This window comes from Harmonia axyridis, chromosome 1 (genome assembly GCF_914767665.1).
Source record: "Harmonia axyridis chromosome 1, icHarAxyr1.1, whole genome shotgun sequence".
Classification (NCBI taxonomy): domain Eukaryota; kingdom Metazoa; phylum Arthropoda; class Insecta; order Coleoptera; family Coccinellidae; genus Harmonia; species Harmonia axyridis.
This window is the reverse complement of record NC_059501.1, coordinates 71,875,453-71,897,462: the sequence shown is the minus strand read 5'-3', so window position 1 is coordinate 71,897,462 and position 22,010 is coordinate 71,875,453. Positions and strand designations below refer to the sequence as shown.

General features: G+C 35.4%; 1 protein-coding gene across 5 annotated transcripts in view; it reads left to right on the top strand.

Annotated features, from left to right (window-relative positions):
* Positions 1-17,812, top strand: part of LOC123688003 (transcription factor collier) — a 129,941-nt gene extending 112,129 nt beyond the window's left edge. Inside the window, exons 9-15 of one of the 5 annotated variants that reach the window (XM_045627080.1) lie at positions 6,343-6,460; positions 12,847-13,001; positions 13,059-13,185; positions 13,247-13,335; positions 13,728-13,920; positions 15,554-15,754; positions 17,527-17,812. In XM_045627080.1, coding sequence (XP_045483036.1) covers positions 6,343-6,460; positions 12,847-13,001; positions 13,059-13,185; positions 13,247-13,335; positions 13,728-13,920; positions 15,554-15,754; positions 17,527-17,774 — 1,131 coding nt within the window. In that variant the 3' untranslated portion in view covers positions 17,775-17,812. Of the gene's footprint in view, positions 1-6,342; positions 6,461-12,834; positions 13,002-13,058; positions 13,186-13,246; positions 13,336-13,727; positions 13,921-15,539; positions 15,755-17,526 lie in introns of those variants that run through there. The other 4 variants (XM_045627081.1, XM_045627079.1, XM_045627083.1 and 1 more) reach the window with 4 other exon arrangements.
* Positions 17,813-22,010: the final 4,198 nt, after the last annotated feature.

The following is a 22,010-nucleotide window of genomic DNA, read 5'->3' as shown; positions in this document are numbered from 1 at the left end:
AGCTGGCTGAGTAGGCTGAAGCCTAAGACGGCAGATTGAGCTTATCAATTTTTATTTCGATAAAATATATAATTCACATAAAAAGTACGAATTCTCAAAAAATTGGAGAAGAATTAAAATATTCAACAGAAATCGAAGAATAGGGCCAAATACTCAAGAACAATAGCTATACGCTTTGTCAAATATACTCATGAATAAGATTTTGTACTCTGACATAATTTTTTGTGTCTCGCAAAAAGATGTTTCAATTCAAATTTATTCATCATAATAAAAAATATACAATATTCTCCAATCAGAAATGTATGACCTAAGCAAAGATTGTATTTCATATACTTCAATCAACAAGATGAATACACAAATATTTGCTACATTGAAAAACAATTTAATCCAAAACAACTGCCCTATAACATAAGTACATAACTTAGAAATAAGGGAAATAAACTCTCTAGATGCTTTAATAATTCAATCGAAACTGTAATACTGACAGATAATTAAGAAAGGAAATTTATTATATTGTTTTCAAACTCTTAGTGTAATAAAAAATATACATATTATCAATTCTTCTAGGAAAAACGTGAAGTTACTAACATTTTTTTTATTCGTAAATTCAGAACACTGGCATATCAATATGTAGATTATTGTTCAAAGAAATTAAGTGAAAACCTAATAAAAATCGTTGGTTATAAAAAGAAAAATCGTTGATTTCTCATTCATTCATGTGCCAAATACATCCTTGGAGAACACAACTCTATTTATGTGGTCTCCTAGGGTGTGATTGGCACATGTAAGATCAAGCTTTAACTCAACATGCTTTCCCCATTTTTTCTCTGGACTGAAGATTGTCGCTTTGAAGTTGTCATTTAAGTTTTAGAAAATATTCAACCGGAGCCATATTAGGAGAACACGGTGGCTATTCACAATGTAAATTCTCGACCATTATTCGAACATTCTCTACGAAACGAACCAACCTAATAAAACATCAAAATCGAAGAAAATTTCATTCGTCAACCTCGACCCTTCAAGAAAACAGCCGAGCTATCCTCTCTCACGGCAAGGAACACCTAGCTTCCATCACCGGAGCATCGTTAACGACTTCTTCGTAGTCGGCAAGAGGTACAAAGTCGCCCGCGTTCCCAAGGGGGTGCCACACTTAATCGTTGCGTTTAAAATGCGTGGAAAAACGAGAAAACGTGCAGCCGGCTGCCGAACAGCGCAAAAGAGACCGTTTCAGCGCGCTACACGAAGGAGGCAGAGAGAGGAACGGTTGAAATGGGGTTGGGGAGGGGGTGGAGGGAGGTAACGTAATCAAATTAATGGCCGACTATTAAGTTCGCGCGCCACAACATCGTTGTTCCGCTGTTTCCGCTGTTTCGTCGCTTATTTCTAATCAGAAGGATGTTCCGACATGGCTGCTGTTACTGTGCGGAGGGAGCTATTGTTGGTGAGAGGTGTTATTGTTGATGTTTGGTGTGATGATGTCGTTCGGTTTGGTTACAAACTTGAGCAAATCTTTGCTTATATTAGTAATTGACCTTTCGCAGGTTTTTAGGTCCGGTTTTTCTTGAAAAATTTACCAATAACTTTCAACTTTCGAACTTAAACTTTTAAAGTCTTTATTAGGGCTCTGAAATGAAAAAACGAGAACTATAATACAATCTTCATGTTCGAAACTACACTATTAAATTTTATGCTCAAACAAAAACAGATGAATTAATAAGTGAGGAAATAGGTTCAGCTTTATGATTTCCCAGAACGAATCGATATCTCCACTAGGGATTCACGACTTGATATTCAAGCTACTTGGCTTGAGCTTGAGCTTGACTTGAAATCTAGTCAAGTTCAAGTCAAGTAGTACTTTTTCAATGTCAAGTTGAGTATTTATTCATTAAGTACTTGACTTGAACTAGAGGTGAGAGTTACTATTACTTGCAAGTCAAGCTCGAGTAGATTCAATATCAAGCCAAGCCGTAAATTCCTAATCTCAACTCACATTTCCTCTTTGTTTGTTTTCGTTGGCAGGAATTTAATTGTTGGAAATGATAACTACTGATTGGAGGATATATTCTGTATATTACCGCTATAGTAATGGTCGCAAAACTTACAGGCCGTATTCATAAACTCTATTTACTCTGACTATATTCTCACATCGAATGCATTTCGTCAGTTGAGAATGCATTTCATGCTCTATAAATTGAAACTTTTGATATTATCTTTCGATTCTTAATCCAAATAGATATGCCAACAATACATTTTCGGAGATCTTCTTGAGATAAATTTTGAAGAAAATGTTGTTGGGGAACAGATGATTTGTTCAAGATGAGTTCACTATTGTTATCATTGTTGCTTCATGGTTGTTCTTTCTGTTGTTTTGTTGGTATTTTCCTCACTTTAATTATTTGGGTCTTAAGTGTAGTAGCTTAAAAATAAATGCACTTATTCAAATAGATTTCGCAGGAATTTGGTTATCTAAATTTTCTTAGAGAATGTCGAACTTTTCTCGCGTTATGTAACTTCATATTTTTATTTTTCATGGTTGTACAAAAAATGCTGAATTGCTCAAGAATATAAAATGGAACCGTGTTTTATCGATTTTTCATCGCTTAATTTGCTATATTATAAACCTAAACGCAGTTTGAACTGCATATTTCATTTTGTCTGTTCATTTCTGGTGGGTTTTGCGATTTAGGATAGATAAGATTATCGAGCAAAATTTTGAATTTCTAAGAGAATTTTGTGAGTGTTGGAAACTCACTCACACTCAAACAAATCGGGTATTAGCGTTATTCCGCGTTTCGAAAGCAAATTCTCCAAGAAAGACTATTTTGTTGTATGAGGATATCATTTGATAATGAAAAAGAGACTAGTTAAGGTGAATAAGTCAGGCGAAAAAGAAAAATTCGACACAATTTTTTTTTTGCAAAAAGGTATTCGATGCGACTTCAATGGGTTATTGTTTGAGGAGCAGTGGCAACTGGTATCTAAAAGCTGCAGAACTCAAGTCCAGATCTTGGGAATGAGAGAATCTGAATAATTATTCAACATAGATAAAAATGAAAATGACCAATTTCAATGTGAATCTATGAAACTACTTATTCGGCAATGTGACAACTCTATCTTCCTCAAGTTTCAGGCAGATGAAATTTGAGAATTACCACCAGAAACAACAGGGCTAAATTATTTCAACGTGGTTGCGACGTGAGAATGTAGTGCTGCATCCAAATTCGAACCTTTCAAGAGTTACTGGTCATTAAAAAAAGTAGACGCCTAACTTTCAGTACTCAAAGCGCATTTTGAATAGGTAGTTTCAAATTTTTATTGCTTTGCCCCATGCACCTAAATATTATATGAACCTTCACCGAACCAGAGGTAATTCCTTACAAAAGAACAAACGCTTTTCATCAGACAAATAAGTGGTTCTTATGTTTTACCAACAAGCTAATACTCGACGATAAATAGCAAGAGATATCTAAGCTCACTTTTATCAATCAATTCAGCCATCCTGATGTCCTGAAATTCTACCAATTGAGCAAGTCTTTATAGGCCTTACTTAACAGATTGTGGTCATGAGGCACAAACAGCTTTGAAAACCTGATCTGATTAGAAAAAAAATACCCAAACTTGTTAATCAGTACCGAATTCAACAAGCAGGAGATCCAAGGCACCATGAATTTTTACTGACCAACTACAATCATCAACTTATTCAAAATCAGAAACTATAGGGTGTCCTCATTTCAATGACACTCAGCATACACTCCCACCTCTTGAAAAAATACCCATAACCGAGTATCTCGAAACTTTCCTCCAAGACAACGGCCTCTTATCGAAACCTTACCCGACGCCGCCGCAACCATCGCCGCCCCCCTCCACTTCCCTCCAGCGCCCCCGTTTTTAATCTCGCTGTCCGACGATGGCCGTCGTATATTTTCTTCCGTTTATCGACGCCGCCCACCGGCCGCCGCCGTCATCATGTCAGTCTTGCCGTTCCCATGGGAACACCGCGTGTGTATCGCGGCGGCATGGTCCCCGGGGACGGACCGGTGTCCCGTGGGAGGAGCTCTCGACGGTTCAGCGGCCGCCGCCAGGGTGGGCGAAAAGAAGGCCCTTTGTGTGTGTGTGTGTGTGGCGGGCGGCGAAATGGCCGACGGAGACGGACGCCCATGGCGGATGCGGAAGGCCGGGTGTCGGCGCCGGCTATGGTCGGTTGGGAAGGCAGTGACGGCGGAGGGTTTCTTTTTTTTTTTTTGAGAATTGATGAATTTCGGTAGTTCGAATTTTTGTGGATTTCGGGAAAGAGAGAATGGAATGATATTTCGGAAGGTGATAAAAATTCTTTTCTACAATTCAGTGGAAAATCTGTTGATTCTGCCAAACCTTGTGGATAAAAATTGTTCGGAAATATTCAGACAGATTCAAACGTTATATTTAATTACTATAACTATTAGGTGTACAACTTTACTTCCGCTGTTTTTCATGGTAGCAATGGTAAGTGATAGTCGAAATAAATAGATCGTTGATGTCATACAATAAGTTTATGTATTTGCAAACATAACGCCATCGAGATACTAGTCGATTTGTGTCCGCATCATAAAGTTATTCTCTATTAAACTTTCAGCTTACGAGCCAAATTCTCGTCATTTGCGGGAGGTTCTGATTTTCTGCTTCAATATAAAGAAATATGCGGCTGAGGCTCATCGAATGCTTTCAAAAACCTATGGTGAGGCCACCATTAGTGGAAGAACGTGCCGAGAGTAGTTTCAACGCTTCAAGAACGGTGATTTTGACGTCAAAGAGCTGTATGGCGGTAGAAGAGAGAAGGTTTTCGAAGATGCAGAATTGGATGCATTACTTGATCAAGATTCGTGGTAAAGGCAACAATAAGTGGCAGGATCATTGGGAGTGATGCAACAAGCCATTTCAAAACATCTGAAAGTCATGAAAATGATTCAGAAACAAGGAAACTGTGTGCCGTACGAGTTGAAGCCAAGATTTGTTGAACAGCGTTTGATTGCTTGTGAACAGCTGCTTGCAAGACAAAAACAGAAGGGATTTCTGCATCGCTTTGTAACTGGAGACGAAAAATGGGTTCATTACTATAATCTCAAGCTCAAAACATAATGAGGATATCCCTGTCACGCTTTCATGTCGACGGCCTAACCAAATATTCACGATTCCGAGGTCATGCTCAGTATTTGGTGGGACCAGCTCGGTGTAGTGTATTATGAGTTGTTAAAAACGACTGAAATAATGACAGGCGATCGTTATCGAATTCAATTAATGCATTCGAGCCGAGCATTGAAAGACAAACGGCCGCAATTCATCGAGAAACATGATTAAGTGATTTTCTCTAATTCTGTGGTTATTCCGTTCATTCTTCCACATCTTGTAGAACAAAATCGTGCGAGAATATATCAGAAACGCACAGTTTTCATGGTTATATTTTATTATTATATGTTGGTACTCCGAATTTTCCGCCACGGCTTTATCTGTAAATTCATCAATTTGCCTTAAAGAAATCAGTTCTGCCAACCAACATTTTTCATTGCAAAAATCACTAAATGATATTTATGGAAATATTTCATTAATCTCAACAAAAATGCAATCAGTTAGAGAAAATAATGTATAATACTCGTTCAGAAGGCTCATTCTACCACTCGTTCATTCAAAAACTCGCCACTTCGTGGCTCGTTTTTGAATTTTGAACTCGTGGAAGAATATCAATGCCTTCTGCACTTGTATTATAAATAACTATTACAGTATTACAGTACGACAATGCTCGACCCCATGTTGCGAAAGTGGTCAACGTTGAAATGGGAATTCATACCCCACCCGACTCATTCTCCAGAAATTTTTAGGATTTCCGTTTTTTACCTATATTGAAATTCTGAATGGTCATTCAAGAGTCCAAACATTGGGGAATATATGTCAAAGAATTCAAAGAGTATAAATATTATATTTCTGAGATGAGTCCTACTTGAGTAGTCTGGGTCCGCCTATGATTTACAAGTAGTCAGTTCTGGTTAAGAACTTTATGTCACGAAATATGACGGAACGTGAGTAATCACCATCCATAGTTATGGTACTAATCTTCCTCATCTGTCTCTCCTAAACAGACAGCCCTCTACAGTATTATTTTAGTTCATGTAACACTATTATCTTCCGAAAAAATGAAAGATCTAATTGACATTAGCTAAACGTACAACATCAATCATAATAATAATAATGTATAAATAAACATTGGAAAATATTAATGTAAAAATTAACTATTTTCCAATGAGAAACACCTTGAGTATAAAATTGTTACCGAAATTTTATGATTTTTCAAATATTTAATATTATTTTCAGGTTGTAATTGCCACTCAGGTATCAGTAGATGGACCACTTCTCGCAATTTCTGACAATATGTTCGTGCACAACAATTCCAAACATGGACGAAGAGCGAAAAGGATGGATCCAACAGAAGGTGAGGATTATCATGTTTAGATGATCTATAATATAACGAAATTTCACAAACTGCCGCATATCTACCTAACCTGTGGATGTACCGGGTTTTTCACCATAATTTGACCCCCCCTTTAACTTTGTTACTAGAAGAGGTACAAAAAAATGTTTGTCACAAAAGTTTCACGAAATCGACTAGTGTTTTTTGAAATGATTTCACAAAACGAAATATATACAGAGTGGGCAACATATTGATAGCAACTTTATTTTTTCAAATGGAACACCCTGTATATTTTTCTATATTTGACTAGCTTTTTTTTCTCCTGATTTCGAATATATGACATATGTTTGGCATATTTTTTTTTATTCTGAGTACCACAGAGTTTCAAATTTTAAGAACCACCTGGCAAACTAAGTAATCTGTTTTCAATTGGAAGACTGCGATAATTCAGAATCCTCTTTTTTGAGTTATCTCGTTGGCAACGATATATAACATACGTTTGTCATTGAATAAAATTATTCATCGAATATGCACTACACAGAAGCAGAAAAATTTGAAATATTTTTGCTTTATGTGGAGAACAATAAGAATAAGAAAGCTACAAAGAGAGAATATATGGAGTTGCATCCAAATGATTCAATTCCAATTTATAGTGAAAAACGTATGTCATATCGTTGCCAACGAGATAACTCAAAAAAGGGTATTTTGAGTTATCCCAGCCTTCCAGTTGAAAACTGATTACTTAGCTTGCCAGGTGGTCCTCAAAATTTGAAACTCTGTGGTACTCAGAATAAGAGAGATATGCCAAACATATATTATATATTCGAAATCAGGGAAAAAAAACTAGTCAAATATAGAAAAATATACAGGGTGTTCCATTTGAAAAAATGAAGTTGCTATCAATATGTTGCCCACCCTATATATATTTCGTTTTGTGAAATCATTTTAAAAAACACTAGTTGATTTCGTGAAATTTTTGTGAGAAACATTTTTTTGTACCTCTTTTATTAACAAAGTTAAAGGGGGGGTCAAATTATAGTGAAAAACCCGGTACATGTACTGTTTGATACATTTAGCCCGTAGATCAATAGAGATGGCGCTTTTATCGAACTATCACATTTCGAGGCCGACTAATTTTCCAAATCGTTTGATAACCTCACTTTTCTTCCTGTAATCCAAACTCTATGTCAATTAATAAATCTGGACTAACCAAGATAAACATCCCGTAAGTTCTGCTGACAAGGCCACTTTCTCATCTTCCCGTCATCTCTCCCGGCCGCTCGTGGCGCCCTCCCAGCATCCCGAAGAGCAATAGGATATTATCCGTTGTGCGCGTCGCGAAGCAACCAGGGTTTCGCTCCGTGAGCACCTAGCTTTGTTCCACTTTATTTTCTCGATTTTAATCTTCTCCTTCCTCCCGCTATTAAAAGTTGAAAGTGAATTCGTTCCGCACTAGCGCCATCGCGTGGCGCGAGGGTGTAGCTCGAAGGTGAGTGCGCTCTGCTTTACGAAATGAATTTATTGAGTTGTTAAACTACTTTGAGGCGGTTGTTCCGCTCCGAGTTGCTTTTATTGACTTAATCGGTGAGAATTGTGGTTAATTTTTGATTCGGATGATTCGGGGATTGCTTTCATTCAACCACCTCGTCAATTTGGGAAATAATAGTATACAAGGTGATTTAGATAGATTAACTTATTGATACAATAAGATCAAAAATTGAATATTTTGTTTTTCATTTCAATTTATCATATACAATCTAGTGAATCCAACAAATGTTGATGGCCTGTCAGAAATTCGGCTGTCGTTCTGTTAACAGAAATAGTTTCGAAAATATGGACTTTTTGAATTGATCACATTTGCACTTCTCAACAAATCAACATAATTCAATTCTTCAGTTTTCTCTTGAGTTTTATGGAATTCTGACACATATAAGATAATATGTTATTCGGGTAGGCCATGTTGATGATAAATTTTTTGGTTCAGGAAATGTCGGTAATCCCGGAAAAACTCGAATCTCCTGTGTTATTTTGATGTTTTTATGCTTTTACCGCTCTTTGGGATAGATCCATTAAACATTGGTTCAGACAATTTTGAATTATAATATTGACTTCGTTGTAAACAGAGTATCCGGGATTATGTTACTCTTTCTCAAGTGTGAATATCGTTTATTAAGATAAGTCAGATAACTTCTAAGATGCTGTCCTGATGTGATATTTTTTTTTGATTAACTTCCGAATGACTCTACCAGTTGTGGTAATTGTTTGAATTTGAGTGAATACAAATAGGTATCATTGATGATTTATTTTTGATCCATTCGTCGTTAGTCTTCAAGACCGCCCGGGATGGACTGATTCCAGCACTTAATGGTAAAAAAAACTCATCTTCGAAATTTCTCCACTTATGTAATTTATCTTCTCAGGGGGAAATAATAGAAGAAAAATATAAACCATTTCTGACTCGCCTTCATATACTTTTTTTCTACTTGAGAAAGAGTAACGTAGTGACGGAAACCTTCTATATAGAGGTTTCGTCATATTTGAACAGCATTTCTTTCAAAATATACTGAAGATTTGATTTCAGATTTTGGATCTTAGTTGATCTCACAAGACAATTAATTACAAAATATATTGTGCCTACAATATGTTTTTGATAGTGGCAACATTTTATGGTTAATTTTGTAGGGTAATAAGCGATTCAAAATCTGGAAACATTTAACAAATCAAACTATGAAGAAAATAATTCTAATATGTAGTGTGTTTGAATATTTTATTTTGATATTTTTCAAGATAAGGGTGTACATTCGTCTTAAAAACTACAACTTGAGAACATCAGTTATGTGAATATTGAATTATGATCATCGATATTAATAGAAATCAACATTAGGCGTTCAAAAACAATATACTAATATATTCAGATAATTTTTCTTTGTAAAAATCACAATGGAATTAGAATTTTGTCTAAAATGAAGGGAAAACAATCATAAAAAGAATTTCTAGAATTTATTACAAATTTCAGTGGATCCTTCACAAAACCGTTTTCTTGGATTACAACAAATCGACGCATTATCGTCCTAGACAATTTCGTAATAATTATCTCCTGCTAAGGGTCACCACACACCGACGGACTTAACCTCCGACAAGTCCGTACGGTAAATCCGAAGTCGCGTGCGGACCTTTACGCCGTCTGCGTTTCAACCCCGAAACGAGTTAAAATGGAGTCGGTGAATGGTGAAAGAACAGGCTAGTCGTCGGGTTACGTTACTCTTCCCCTCCCCTACTCCTCTTCTTCCGGGCGCCCCCGACCCCGCGCCGTCTTCCTCCTTACTCCAGTGAACTGAATCGGGAACCAATTTCGCGAAGTTTCGGATACGCCGCGCGCCCCCGCATACAAACGAGACCTTTTTTACGACGCGAAACCGACTTTGGACGTCGCGGCGGCGGAACGGCGTCGCCGGTGCGAGAAGTCGACGTAGAGAAGGGACCCGCGGCGCATAACAACTAGGCCGGAAATGATTTGTGAGAGGGGGGCTGGGGGCGCCCCAGACGTTCCTTCCGGGGACGCGCGCTCTACGTTGCGGGATTGTTGGAAATCTTCGAGGAGAGGATTTTTGTTGATTTTCCGGGATTTCCGTTGTTTTTGCGATCTGCAGATTTTCAGAAAAATTTTTCGTCGTTATATATTTCACGTATTTTCTTTGAAAAAATGAACCGGAGTCTTTCAAATAATTTTTATTTTAGGCCCCCCTTCCGCCCTTCTAATAACTAACTTCTGAAATGGGGGAAATTGCTTGTCAAAATATTTTTAAACTTCGAATTCTTTAATAATATAATTTCACACAAAAATTTGAAATGATATATATAAAAAATTTCGTTGTTTGTCGTTAAATATTTCACATATTTTCTTTGAAGAAATGAAACGGAGTCCCTCAAACAATGTTTATTACAGGCTCCCCTTTCGAACTTAAAATAACAAACCTCTGAAAAGGGGAAAATTGTTTGTCAAAATATTCTTACACTTCGAATTCTTTAATGATATAATTCTTCACAAAAATATGGATATAATATACAGGGTGTTCCTAAATTGAACGTACAAACGAAAATGGGAGATTACTTCAGTGAGTTTAAGAAAAAAAAGTCCCATAAACATGGGGTCGCAAACGTTTCGTTTTCGAGATAAAGAGTGTTGAAGTTTGAATTTTTTTCAAGTTTTTTTCTCATAGTATCTACACTTCACAAGATATTCAACTGAAATTTGGCATAGATATTACATTTGAGAGTTCTCACCACGTGACATGGCAATTTCGATAGAAGATCTACAGGTTGATATTTTTTCTGGAACACTGCCACCTGTTCTTCTGCTGAACTTTTTTTTGGTGAGCAACTGTTAATTTGAAAAAATGTAAAAAAAAGCTTTGTTCTTATACTAAACTTTTCGATCTCTTGTAGTTTTGTCGTATCTACAAACGATTTCGAAAAAAAAAATTTTGAACTATTCAAACTTCAACACTCTGTATCTCGAAAACGAAACGTTTGCGACCCCATGTTTATGGGACTTTTTTTTCTTAAACTCACTTGAGGAATCTCCCCTTTTCGTTTGTACGTTCAATTTAGGAACACCCTGTATATAGAAATGACGTCATTTTATACCTGAAATTAATCAACTGCAACACTAATTTAATTTTATTTTACTAATAATTAATGTAAGTATTTCTTAACGAAATATTTTTACAAATGATTGAAAAAATTAACTCCCGAAGTAATCATTCTTCAGATCAAAAAATTTATTCGGGAATGGAAATTCATAACGCAAATTTTTCTCTATCGAAGTTCCCGGTTGAATTACAAACATATAAAATATTACAGAAAAATCATTACACATAAGTTGAAGATATTATAATTAGAAAAAAAAATAGAACAGCCTTATGTTAAATAACAACTGATATTGATTAATTTAATGTGAAATGAGGCCCTAATAGCCATTATTTTCATTGTCCAAATTTTTATGATATCTTTAGGATTTTCGAATAAAATAAGTTAAGTAACTTAACAAAGAATATCATACCGATATAAATAATATAATGAAAGAGAACATTTTGGTGCGAAATTTTCGATTTCTATGAAAGTTTGTTGCTTAGCTATTTGACGAATGACATTGATTGAAAAAAACTATCATGACAATTTTCACTGAAATAGTAATTTACGTAAAAAGTCCGGAAAATATGGTTTTTTTGGACGAATAGACAAAATTCCAGGACGAGCGTAAGCGAGTCCTGGAAGTCTGTGAGTCCAAAAAAACCATTTTCGGGCGTGTTGCGTACAATATTTTTTCGGCAACCATGTAAAATAACACTATCGCTGCTGCTTTCCATATTTTATTGCGATTGCGATCAAAAAACATGCAAATTTTTGACAACTAATTTCATATAAACTGTCAGCCGTTATCTCGGTTGCTATGGATTCTATGATTCTTTTCCGGCCTAGTCCGGGAAGTACGTACTTTCCGGACTAGGCCGGGAAATGCTACTTTCTCAGAGAAGAAGCGTCCGGGAAGTGAGCACTTCCCGGACGGTTACCGACAAAAATAATTATGTTATTTTGTTGAAGAGTAAGGGGTATTAATCTCAATAAAAAATGCATTTTGATGAATATTAATTTCAAATATTCCATTTTAAAGCTTCAATTGTCAATTATTCATTAATCAATGAATTATTGGTTCATTGCAATATGATTTGTTATAAATGTTACGATCGTTATAGTAATATTTCATCAAAATAATGACATTCAATACAGTATTGATCACAGTGTTCACTGAGGGGTTTTTCTCGGATATCAATATCTATAACTTTTGATCTATTTTCAATCACCAAAAAACTTTTTCAATTCGCAAATAATTGTGGTTTCTATAGGAAAGCGGAATGATTGAGATAAAAAGTGGTTCCAACATCTAATTATAGCCTACAATTCTTCAATAATCACAGTGATTTTACACTTGTTAGCATGCACCCATAACTTCAGATGAACCTAGAGTGCAGTGAAGTCAATAAGTGTCAATTGCCAAGAGTAAATGAGCAACAAACAATCCACACAATTCAATTTCAATTCTGAATTAATACACTTTTTATTCAACATTACGTCATTCCAATTCAGAGTTGAAAGCTGATACAACAAATTTATTAGCCCTTTGATCCGGATAGACTGTTGATTAAATCTTGAACAAAGACACTTTATTTATAACCTGCAATAAGAATTCCAGTTGTGACTTTCTCATAATTATTGTTCCAACCTTCTCTAATAACTTCTCATCAAAATCATATTAAAATACACATTTTACACTGAATGTATCTATCGATTTCTCCAATCCTCGAATGCATAAGCGAGATACATCATATGTCAAGGTCAATTTCCAGGACTCTACCCTCCCCTCCCAGTAGCTACGCCCTGTATAAAGGCCATAAGTCCGAGCGAGGGTTGGACAGCCGGAGGTTCAACGGTTATCATAGTGGGCGACAACTTCTTCGACGGGCTCCAGGTGGTCTTCGGAACGATGTTGGTGTGGAGTGAGGCAAGTTCGAATTTATTTCTTTCCGAAAGTACTTTACTGACTGTAAAAATTTTACAGCTGATAACGCCACATGCGATTAGGGTCCAGACGCCTCCCAGACACATACCAGGGGTTGTAGAGGTCACGTTGTCGTACAAATCGAAGCAGTTCTGTAAGGGTGCGCCGGGACGTTTTGTATACGTATGTAAGTAGTGATGGGATGATGCAAAAAAAGTGCATGATTTTAATATTCGAATTTTTTATAGCTTTAAATGAACCTACGATAGATTATGGATTCCAGAGGTTACAGAAGCTCATACCAAGACATCCAGGTGATCCCGATAAGCTTCCAAAGGTAGGTGAAATATGCTGAACAATAGTAATTGTAATCATCAAGTTCATTGAAATATAATGTAATGACAGAAATGGAAAGATTTAGCTTTTACATCTGATTATTATTTACTGAATTAAATGCACAAATTAAAATACAATACACGCAAGGATATCTACCTTCTGATATTGTAGATATCTAATATCTAATACAAGAAACAAAGTCAAATATAAATGGTCAGATATATAATTGACATAATTATTTCAGTAAAAGGAAATGTTTCTAAAGTATTCGTGACCCTATTTTCTTTACATTAAGCTAGACTGATTTGAAAAACATTATTTATATTAATTCCATCGAAAAATGATGCAAACAAATTATCAATTCATCCTACAATATTCGTCCATATTTTTCAGGAAATCATTTTGAAACGAGCTGCTGATCTAGCGGAAGCCTTATACTCAATGCCAAGAAACAACCAGCTAACCCTAGGTGGACCAAGATCACCTTCTATGGCCAACAACGGTATGGCATCAGCAACGTTCAATGCCTATGCAGGACAGTTAGCTGTTAGTGTACAGGAGAGTGGAAACGGTCAGTGGACTGAAGGTGCTTATCCTTCTTCCTAATTAATGTCGTTTGCATGTTGAACTTGAGTTATTGCGGAATAGTTGAATTTCATTGAAGTTTTCGCAAATGAATATCAAGAACAACAAAATTACCGCTCAGATTGGACACACATTTCCTATTGATAATGTTGCAAAATGGCGAATGCAACAATTGCGCCTTCGCCATTTTGCAACATTTTCAATACATTTTTATGTGCGCATTCTGAGCGGTAATTTTTTGAATAAATTGGAAATTTTAATTCCTTATCATTTGATCAAGGAAAATCGTTATAAGGGCAGAAAATTCTCTGGAAAATTTGGGACATTTCATTAATATTTGACTCTTAACAATTTTGTGTTTCTTAAAAATTCAAAATTTTTTTAGTTTCTTTATTTTGAAATTTTCTAGTCAATGATAAAAATTGAAAACATTTCTCGAATGAATATCCGAAAGAATCTTACTTCAAAAGGACCTCTGGCTGCTCGAATTTTTAATGTTGTAGAACTCATAATGCTGATAAAATGTATATGTATAATAAGAAATATATAAATATTAGATATGTCAGTTTAATTCCGAAGATGTTAACATCATCAATCGCAAGTGATAATAATATCCCACAAAATATCTGAAAATGAATGAAATTCCACCCCTCAATTTTTTGGAAATCACTGACGATCATGAAATATTTGAAATCACCCTGGATATCTCTTGTGCGTACAGGAATCATTTTTCTCTATAGTGGATTTTAATCAGCTGTATTAAGAATCGATGCATACTCAATTTGGTTTATACAGGTTTATACAGATTCACCGCGATGGCCTGTTAGATGTTTATGGAAAGCTTATCATAATTTTGTGCCGAAAATTTGCATTTTGGGGTTTGAGACAATGAATAGATAGTTTTTTGATTAATATTTCAGAAATATGCCATACTTCGGATAAAAATTCAACGGTTCTTGAGTTAATGGGATTCTTATGAAAAAATGTTGGCGACGAGGACTCTGCAAAAAAAGTTTTTTTCGAAAAAACCTTTTTCATTTTCGATTCTGGAAATACATAGTATCATAAAACTGTTCGCGGTTTTGATGAGAAATGTACAGGGTGTTTATCAGAAGATCATGAACTTGGACAACTCAATTCTTCGTTTAAAAAAAGAAGGTTATTTGAGCGAACGCTTTACCTAAATTGAATACTTCAAGAGTTATCGAGGAAGAACTTCAAATGAGGAAAATCGCAATTTCTAACTGTGTGGAGAAGTTTATGACTTCCGAAAAACATAGAAAAAAACTAAAATTATTCGATGTTTCGATAATTAAATTTGATATATCATGAATTGTATGCAATTTGATCAGCATTACGAGTTCTACAACAAATGAAAAATTCGAGCAAATTTCCTTTAATTCGAGTCGTGGTCCTTTCATATGTCTATTCTCTTGAAAAGAATCGCTAAAATTAACATTGTAACAACTCCAGATTGCCCAAAAAAAATGAATTTTTATTAGGCCGTCATATAAAGCTTCTGAAATGAATAGATGCATGCGCTCGATGTTCAGCTTAGTGAATTCTGTCGATGCATTTCAATTTTCGATGTGTACTGATTGGTGGTTTTCTGATCGGTAGGGTTTTTCTTTTAGACGAGTACGGACGAGCACAGAGTAGCAGCGTGTCGCCGAGGGGGGGAGGGTATTGCTCTAGTGCCTCGACCCCACACTCGTCCAACGGTGGCTCTTTCGTGAACGGCGCCTATGGAGGATCAACGCCGACCAGCACGCCACTGAACTCCTCCAGCATGCTTCCTGGCTCGCCCTCCACCGGAATATTCAACTCCGTACCCAGTAAGTAGACGCCATTTTTGATCTTATACAATCCTGTTAAACTGTAACTCTAGACAAAGTTTGACATTTTTGTAATTCGATGTTTTTTCTATCCATCAAATTGTTGGTGGATATACGAGTATCATTACATTCATAAGACAAACAACTAGCACTATCTTGTGAATTATTCAATCGAAAAACGACCCAATTTGGTAATTCCTATAGCATCAAAATGAATTTACAAATATCTCTGTTTATATTCCTTATGTGGATTTCGGAACTATTCCTTCAAATTAATGAACTCACCTAAGACGTACTGTGCACTTTAGGTTCAAATTGAGTGAATGAAGGGAAGAGTCTAAACGTATTTTTTCGACTATAATTGCTCTAGTTCGCAAAAATTATTATCTATGATTTTTTATTCATGCTTCCTGATGTTGATGTTGTGAAGATCAGATTTATACCTAATTTTCCTATGAAGAGATGTTAGAAATCCTGTTAATGAGATGCGGTGGTAAAAAACTTACGCTGAAAGTCTGAACCTGTTCCCAATATTGAGACATCTAGTATCTTGTTTTCTATGGTTCATTCTGTCCAACTTCCTATTCCATAAATGAATCTCAAAAAATTTTTTTTATTTTTCGAACCCCATCTATCTGGTCCAAGCAAAACAAAAAAATGGTGAACAATATGCGAAATTTGAAAAACCAATGAATCGGAAAGAGTAACCTTAAGTTTTCTGAAAAGAGATCTTCTGTGGGGATGCAATAGTCGAAAACTTGTACGATTTTTGTACACAAGGGCCAATATGTGTTCTAAACCGAAAGCTATTATCCCTAAATAGCCCCAGCTCTTTCAAACTACTCTGTATCAGAATCATCTCGTCTCCAAGTTTGAATTGAGCACTTACGCTCAACAAAGTGCAGACAACTTCTTCCAAAAAAAATTTGCTTGAGATTTAGATCGGCATCAGCTGATGCGCCATAATAGCTCTACCTGTTGTTTTCAGATCTTAATTTACTCTATCAATACTTTCTTCAGCCTCATCGCCTCGAAAAAATATATGTCCCATTATAGATCTCTGTGGTACACCAACCAAGACCAATAATGGGTCGGCATTAGGTGTACTTATTAAGAGGGAACACCACCACGTGACCTTCTCGTGAACTGTCAATATTTTCCCAGAAGAGGAGGGACAAAATAATGTGCGGTGATGACAGGACGATTGAATCAGTAGAAGCTAGGAATATTACAATATGTCCAACTTTCGTCGAAAGGAAGTACATTAGGACTCTTTTGATAAATTAAAAAAAAAATACAGTTTTGCTCCTTTCGTAATGGTTTTTTGTATGATTTTTTCTCAATAATATTTTTAAAAAACATCAGTGCTTTGTAGGAATACCATAGCATCAATTTTTTTCTGCAAAAACCGAAAGGTTACCAATATTATATCTTTTCTCGTCCGTAAATTGAAAATATTGAAATCCTACAATATAGAATATTATTTGATGAAATTATATGGAATCTCCATAAAAATTGGTGATTTGTAAAAAGAATTATCCCTAATTTTGTTTGTAACTGAGCAGTCACGTAGTGGTGTTCCGCTTAAATTATGGAGTTACTTTTTACATCTTGTTTTTAGTAGCTTCCCAAGTCGCTGATTTATTTTTACCCTACCCCATATAAATCCCGCATTAAATCCAATAATATTCATTATTTTTGGCACCTTGACATATTCAATCAATTCGTTCGAAATCAGTCTAATTTACCCCTTTCGAATTTTGTTATTTCAGTTACAACTGAGGCGGGTCACTACCATTTCGGCCTCCACTACTCCACCAACAACAACAATAACAATGAGACCAGCCCAACCACCGTCAAAGCGGAAGCGACGGACAAGGAGAAGAGCGCTTTCGCCCCAGTCATCAGAGCCGGCTGTGACGTGTCGCCCTCCACTTCTGCCAACAGAACTCCGGCGCCCGCGCTTTTTCACCACCAGCCCATAACCGGTTGGCACCACTTGGCCGCCGTACAATGTTAGTATATTATTTTATTATCTCTGCGCCCGTTCCGCTTATAATTTTCCATTATCCGGAGCAGTTTCTCTTTTGCCCGGCTCTAATTGCGTTACATTCGCTTTCATAAACGTTGTACTACACTCGGGACTAAGTTGATTCCGTTACGTTTTGAACGGGTTTTTTTTTCCGCGCTGTCCTTTTCATTTCCGCTTTGATAAGTTCGGCGAGTTACGCTGATCGAATGTAGCGGCTGAAATTCGGATTGTTTCTGGCGCGATGCAATTTTTATGAGGTTAGTCTGGAGTTTGGATTGGGGTATTTTTGATAAGAGTCGTTTTGGAAATCGATGGAATTGTTGTTGTGATACTGTCGGATCTGAAGATGTGGAGGCTATTACTCCCCCCTCAGAATAAGTCGATGCAACAAACGGAGTCTGGATATGAAACCAAGTAAACTGTAAAAACAAAGACACGTGGATAATTTTAGAAGTACTGATAATACAATCAAATGACAAACAAGAAGAATAACGAAAATACAATTGTTGTCAAGTCATCAAATATCGCATTAGACTCATAGTTATTATTAGTCAGCAAGGATGACTGCCAATTCCCATATTCAAGTTGTTTACGCTCTAATTCATAAATTTGATCGACCATCTCTTCAATGGATGTTACCGACTGTGTTTTAATTTTTGGAGCGACTTCTCTGATAATTCAGATATGATATTTATTATTAGTTTAGATTTTCCGATATGATGAGTTCCGTTCAGAACCTACTATGGTACAGACTTATTTTCTTGAAATTGTAAGTGTAGATATTATATAATGATTCTATGTCGATCCATAGAATAATACAGATAGATAAAGGGAGTATACGCAATTTTCGCATGCCCCAACATAGATTACATTGTCGGATTGTGATATATTTTCAAATCCACAATTTTACTATAACGTTATGAATATATATTATATTGAATGGAATATATTTATTTGAGTGATTTCCGATTAAATATGCAAATTTGAATATTTGGAATCCGATATTTTTTCTAATTGTCGAACTTAAAATAAGCAGAATATTCATTATTTTCTGTACCTACCTGCTGATATCCAAGGTTTGGCAACATTTGCTCTTCTAGTGTCATCGGTTGTTTCACGTCGTTATTTCACGCTTGAAGTTTGTTTTCTGAATTTCTGGTATATATAGGTACTTATATACTTAAATATTTCAATATATTTTGTGTTTATTTGAGTCTCAGTGGAGAAACTCTCAAATTGAGTGAATTATTATTACTGTATTACTGATGTCTGATATGTTTTCATTTCCGTGCGCTTCATGTCAAATTTGATAGTTCATGTTGGGGACAAAATTTGCTTCCTCTATCTATATTCATAGCTATGTGCAAACTTAAGCTTTGATAACGTCATCAGATTGAAATTCAAGTGAACTCAAGCTTTGTCATCAGAAAAATTGAAATTCAAGCGGAATATCGAAAAAATCCTAATATGTACGAGTATATATTTCATCAGAACCATATTAAATTCATGAAAATGAAAAGGAAAAAATTAAAAAGCATCGACTTGAAGTCATGCCCTTGAAGAACACAAAACTGTATATAGCCATTGGCGCATTGATGAATGACCGCTTGAAGGCATGAGTCAGTCCACGTCAGGGCTTTTCTCATTTTTATTTATCATCTGATTCAATACCTTTTTTTTCCAGAAGAAGCAGCATGAATATCAACATCGACATGACATCGCTAGGCTATTTTGTGCTTCAAATACCACATCAGTCTTTGACATCGTTGGACCTGGCCTCTGTGTTATGCCAAAATTATACCTAACAGTGCAATTTGTGTATAGTTAAACCCGTACCAAAGACTCGAATGTACATAAACAAAGACGTCATAGTGCAAAGTTAAGATAGTTACCTGAATTCAGCACTAGATCCTAGAAAAAGACAGTTAATTCATTTCGATGACAAGTCGAAATTATGGTTTGAAATGGTTTGGAAAGCTATGGAAACCCATGTGAATAGCATTTCAAACCACAAGTATTGCCGCGTTCTTATATCATGCCACATTTGTAAATATGGATGTAGTGAACCAACCCAATGATCTGTGATCTCCATAATTATGATTATACGAGAATTATGAACAGAAAGGGGAAACACCACTTTCGGATTTTCTTTGTCTGACACTGTTGACATATCTTTATGAAGATTATATACATATCGCTTCAAGCTAGGATTCGTCCTGTGAATTGTTAATATCATAAAGTTTAAGGTGTACATAAAAAAGGAGGACTATTTGCAGAGAAAGTTTCATGAAGAATATTATCAATTTTTGGGACATCTGTAAATCGTCATCCTCGAATCTTGTACAAATTTGTAATTAAGTGAAAAGTAGGTTACACACAACGATTTGTATAGTTGGTATTTATTTTTCATATTCATCATGATGTCAAACTATAGCTGAAAATACTTCAGGATAAAAATAATGGTGGTTTTCTAAACTTCTACCAGCAAAAAAAATTAAGTTTCGAATATTGAATTCGAACTAAGCACAATGTGAGATCAAAAAGTATACGACATAAAGATACCACTTTTCTACCTGCTAAAGCGCAAAATCCACTATTTATTCGGTAACTTTCGAATAGTTTTCATATATTGTTGCACTAGAAACACTAGAGAATACATATCAAAGTCTATTTTCATTTCACTCGCGAAATTTGTCATTTGAATCTCGACCACGCGTAATCTTCTAGTTTGGCAATTTATTGTTCACCTGCAGTTCCTACTCTTTTTGTTTTCTTGTTAACTGTTCGTTTTTATCTTTCTGATGTGCTTTTTCAAAGTGTCATCTTTTTGTATTGTATCTTGTTCTTTTTTTCTATTTATATGTACTGTTATTTTTCAGAAGATTTTTATTTTGTAAATATGTAATTACTGTCGATTTGTAAATCAAGTGATACACATTTTGTGTCTACACTTAACTAATGTTTTTCCTTGATTTTTTCAAGATGTTTAATAAGAAATAAAATTTTAAATCTGTACTGCTGTTTTTTTTTTTAATAATAACCAGAAATAAAGTTGTTGCCAGAGAGCTAATTGTTTGTTGTTCATTTTATTGGAGTTAACAAAGTCTAATTTTTGTCATTATTTCCATTCTCGAACAAAAAGTCATGACTATAATAAGTTCTCTCATGATAAAATGAAACTCTCCATCATTTCCATGTCATCTTAATTTTTTGGGTCATAGGTTTGAAATGATAACAACGATAAAAACAATATTTATTTATTGATATATAATTAATTACATTTCATAATTCAAGGGTTAAAAGAGAAGTTTAACCCTTTTTTATTACTACTCTCTTAGAACACTGACAGACCTCACATTGAAATGGAAATTTGCTATACGATTGAATCAAACACGAACAATAATTCATGAACATGAGTTCCATAAAAAATGGTGTATCTGAGAGCTTTGAATCAATAGCAATCTTGTTTTAAACAATATATCAGATAATCCAAAGCCTCTGAATAATTATAACTCTGAATATTTTGTGACGATCCGTAGTTTCGAAGATAAAAATCACCCTGATGTGCGCCAACAATCATAGTTCTTGAATTATGAACACAAATCCAAGTTGATTGAGGTCAAAATTCACGCAAAACCTAATAACACAAACTTATGTCTTTGTGATGTCAATTTTTGTTTTATTCATGAGGCAATCAGCATGTTCCTGTATTGAAATCATTGCTTTACACGGTAATAGTAACTATCGAGTAGTTTAACATGGGACAGTTGCTGCGATAGTTACTATCACGATAGTGCTATCGAGATAGTAACTATCGAGTTAGTGCAAGGAGTTTTAGACCACTTGTTTCACTTTTTCATGCGCGAAGTGCGAATATAGGAATATAGTGTTTTTTAAAAACTGATAAAAGTTTCGTGTATTGATAAAACGCTGTTTTTCGATGGGAAGAAACTCTGTTCAAGAAAACAATCTCTGATAAATGGAAATCATACTCTGATCCATCGACAACAACGGATAAAATAAGCCACTGACGATGAAGAACGCTCTGGTCGCCCGAAGTCAATAGAATAACAGATGTTTCAGAAAATATGGAAAAAGGCCACGAAATTTTTCTGCGCGATCTGAAATTGAAGTTGCGTGAGCTAGCTATGGAGTTGAAGATATCAGAAGGCAGTGCCTTATGTGTATTCCGAGGTGTATTCACTGTTCTGAGTAAACATTATC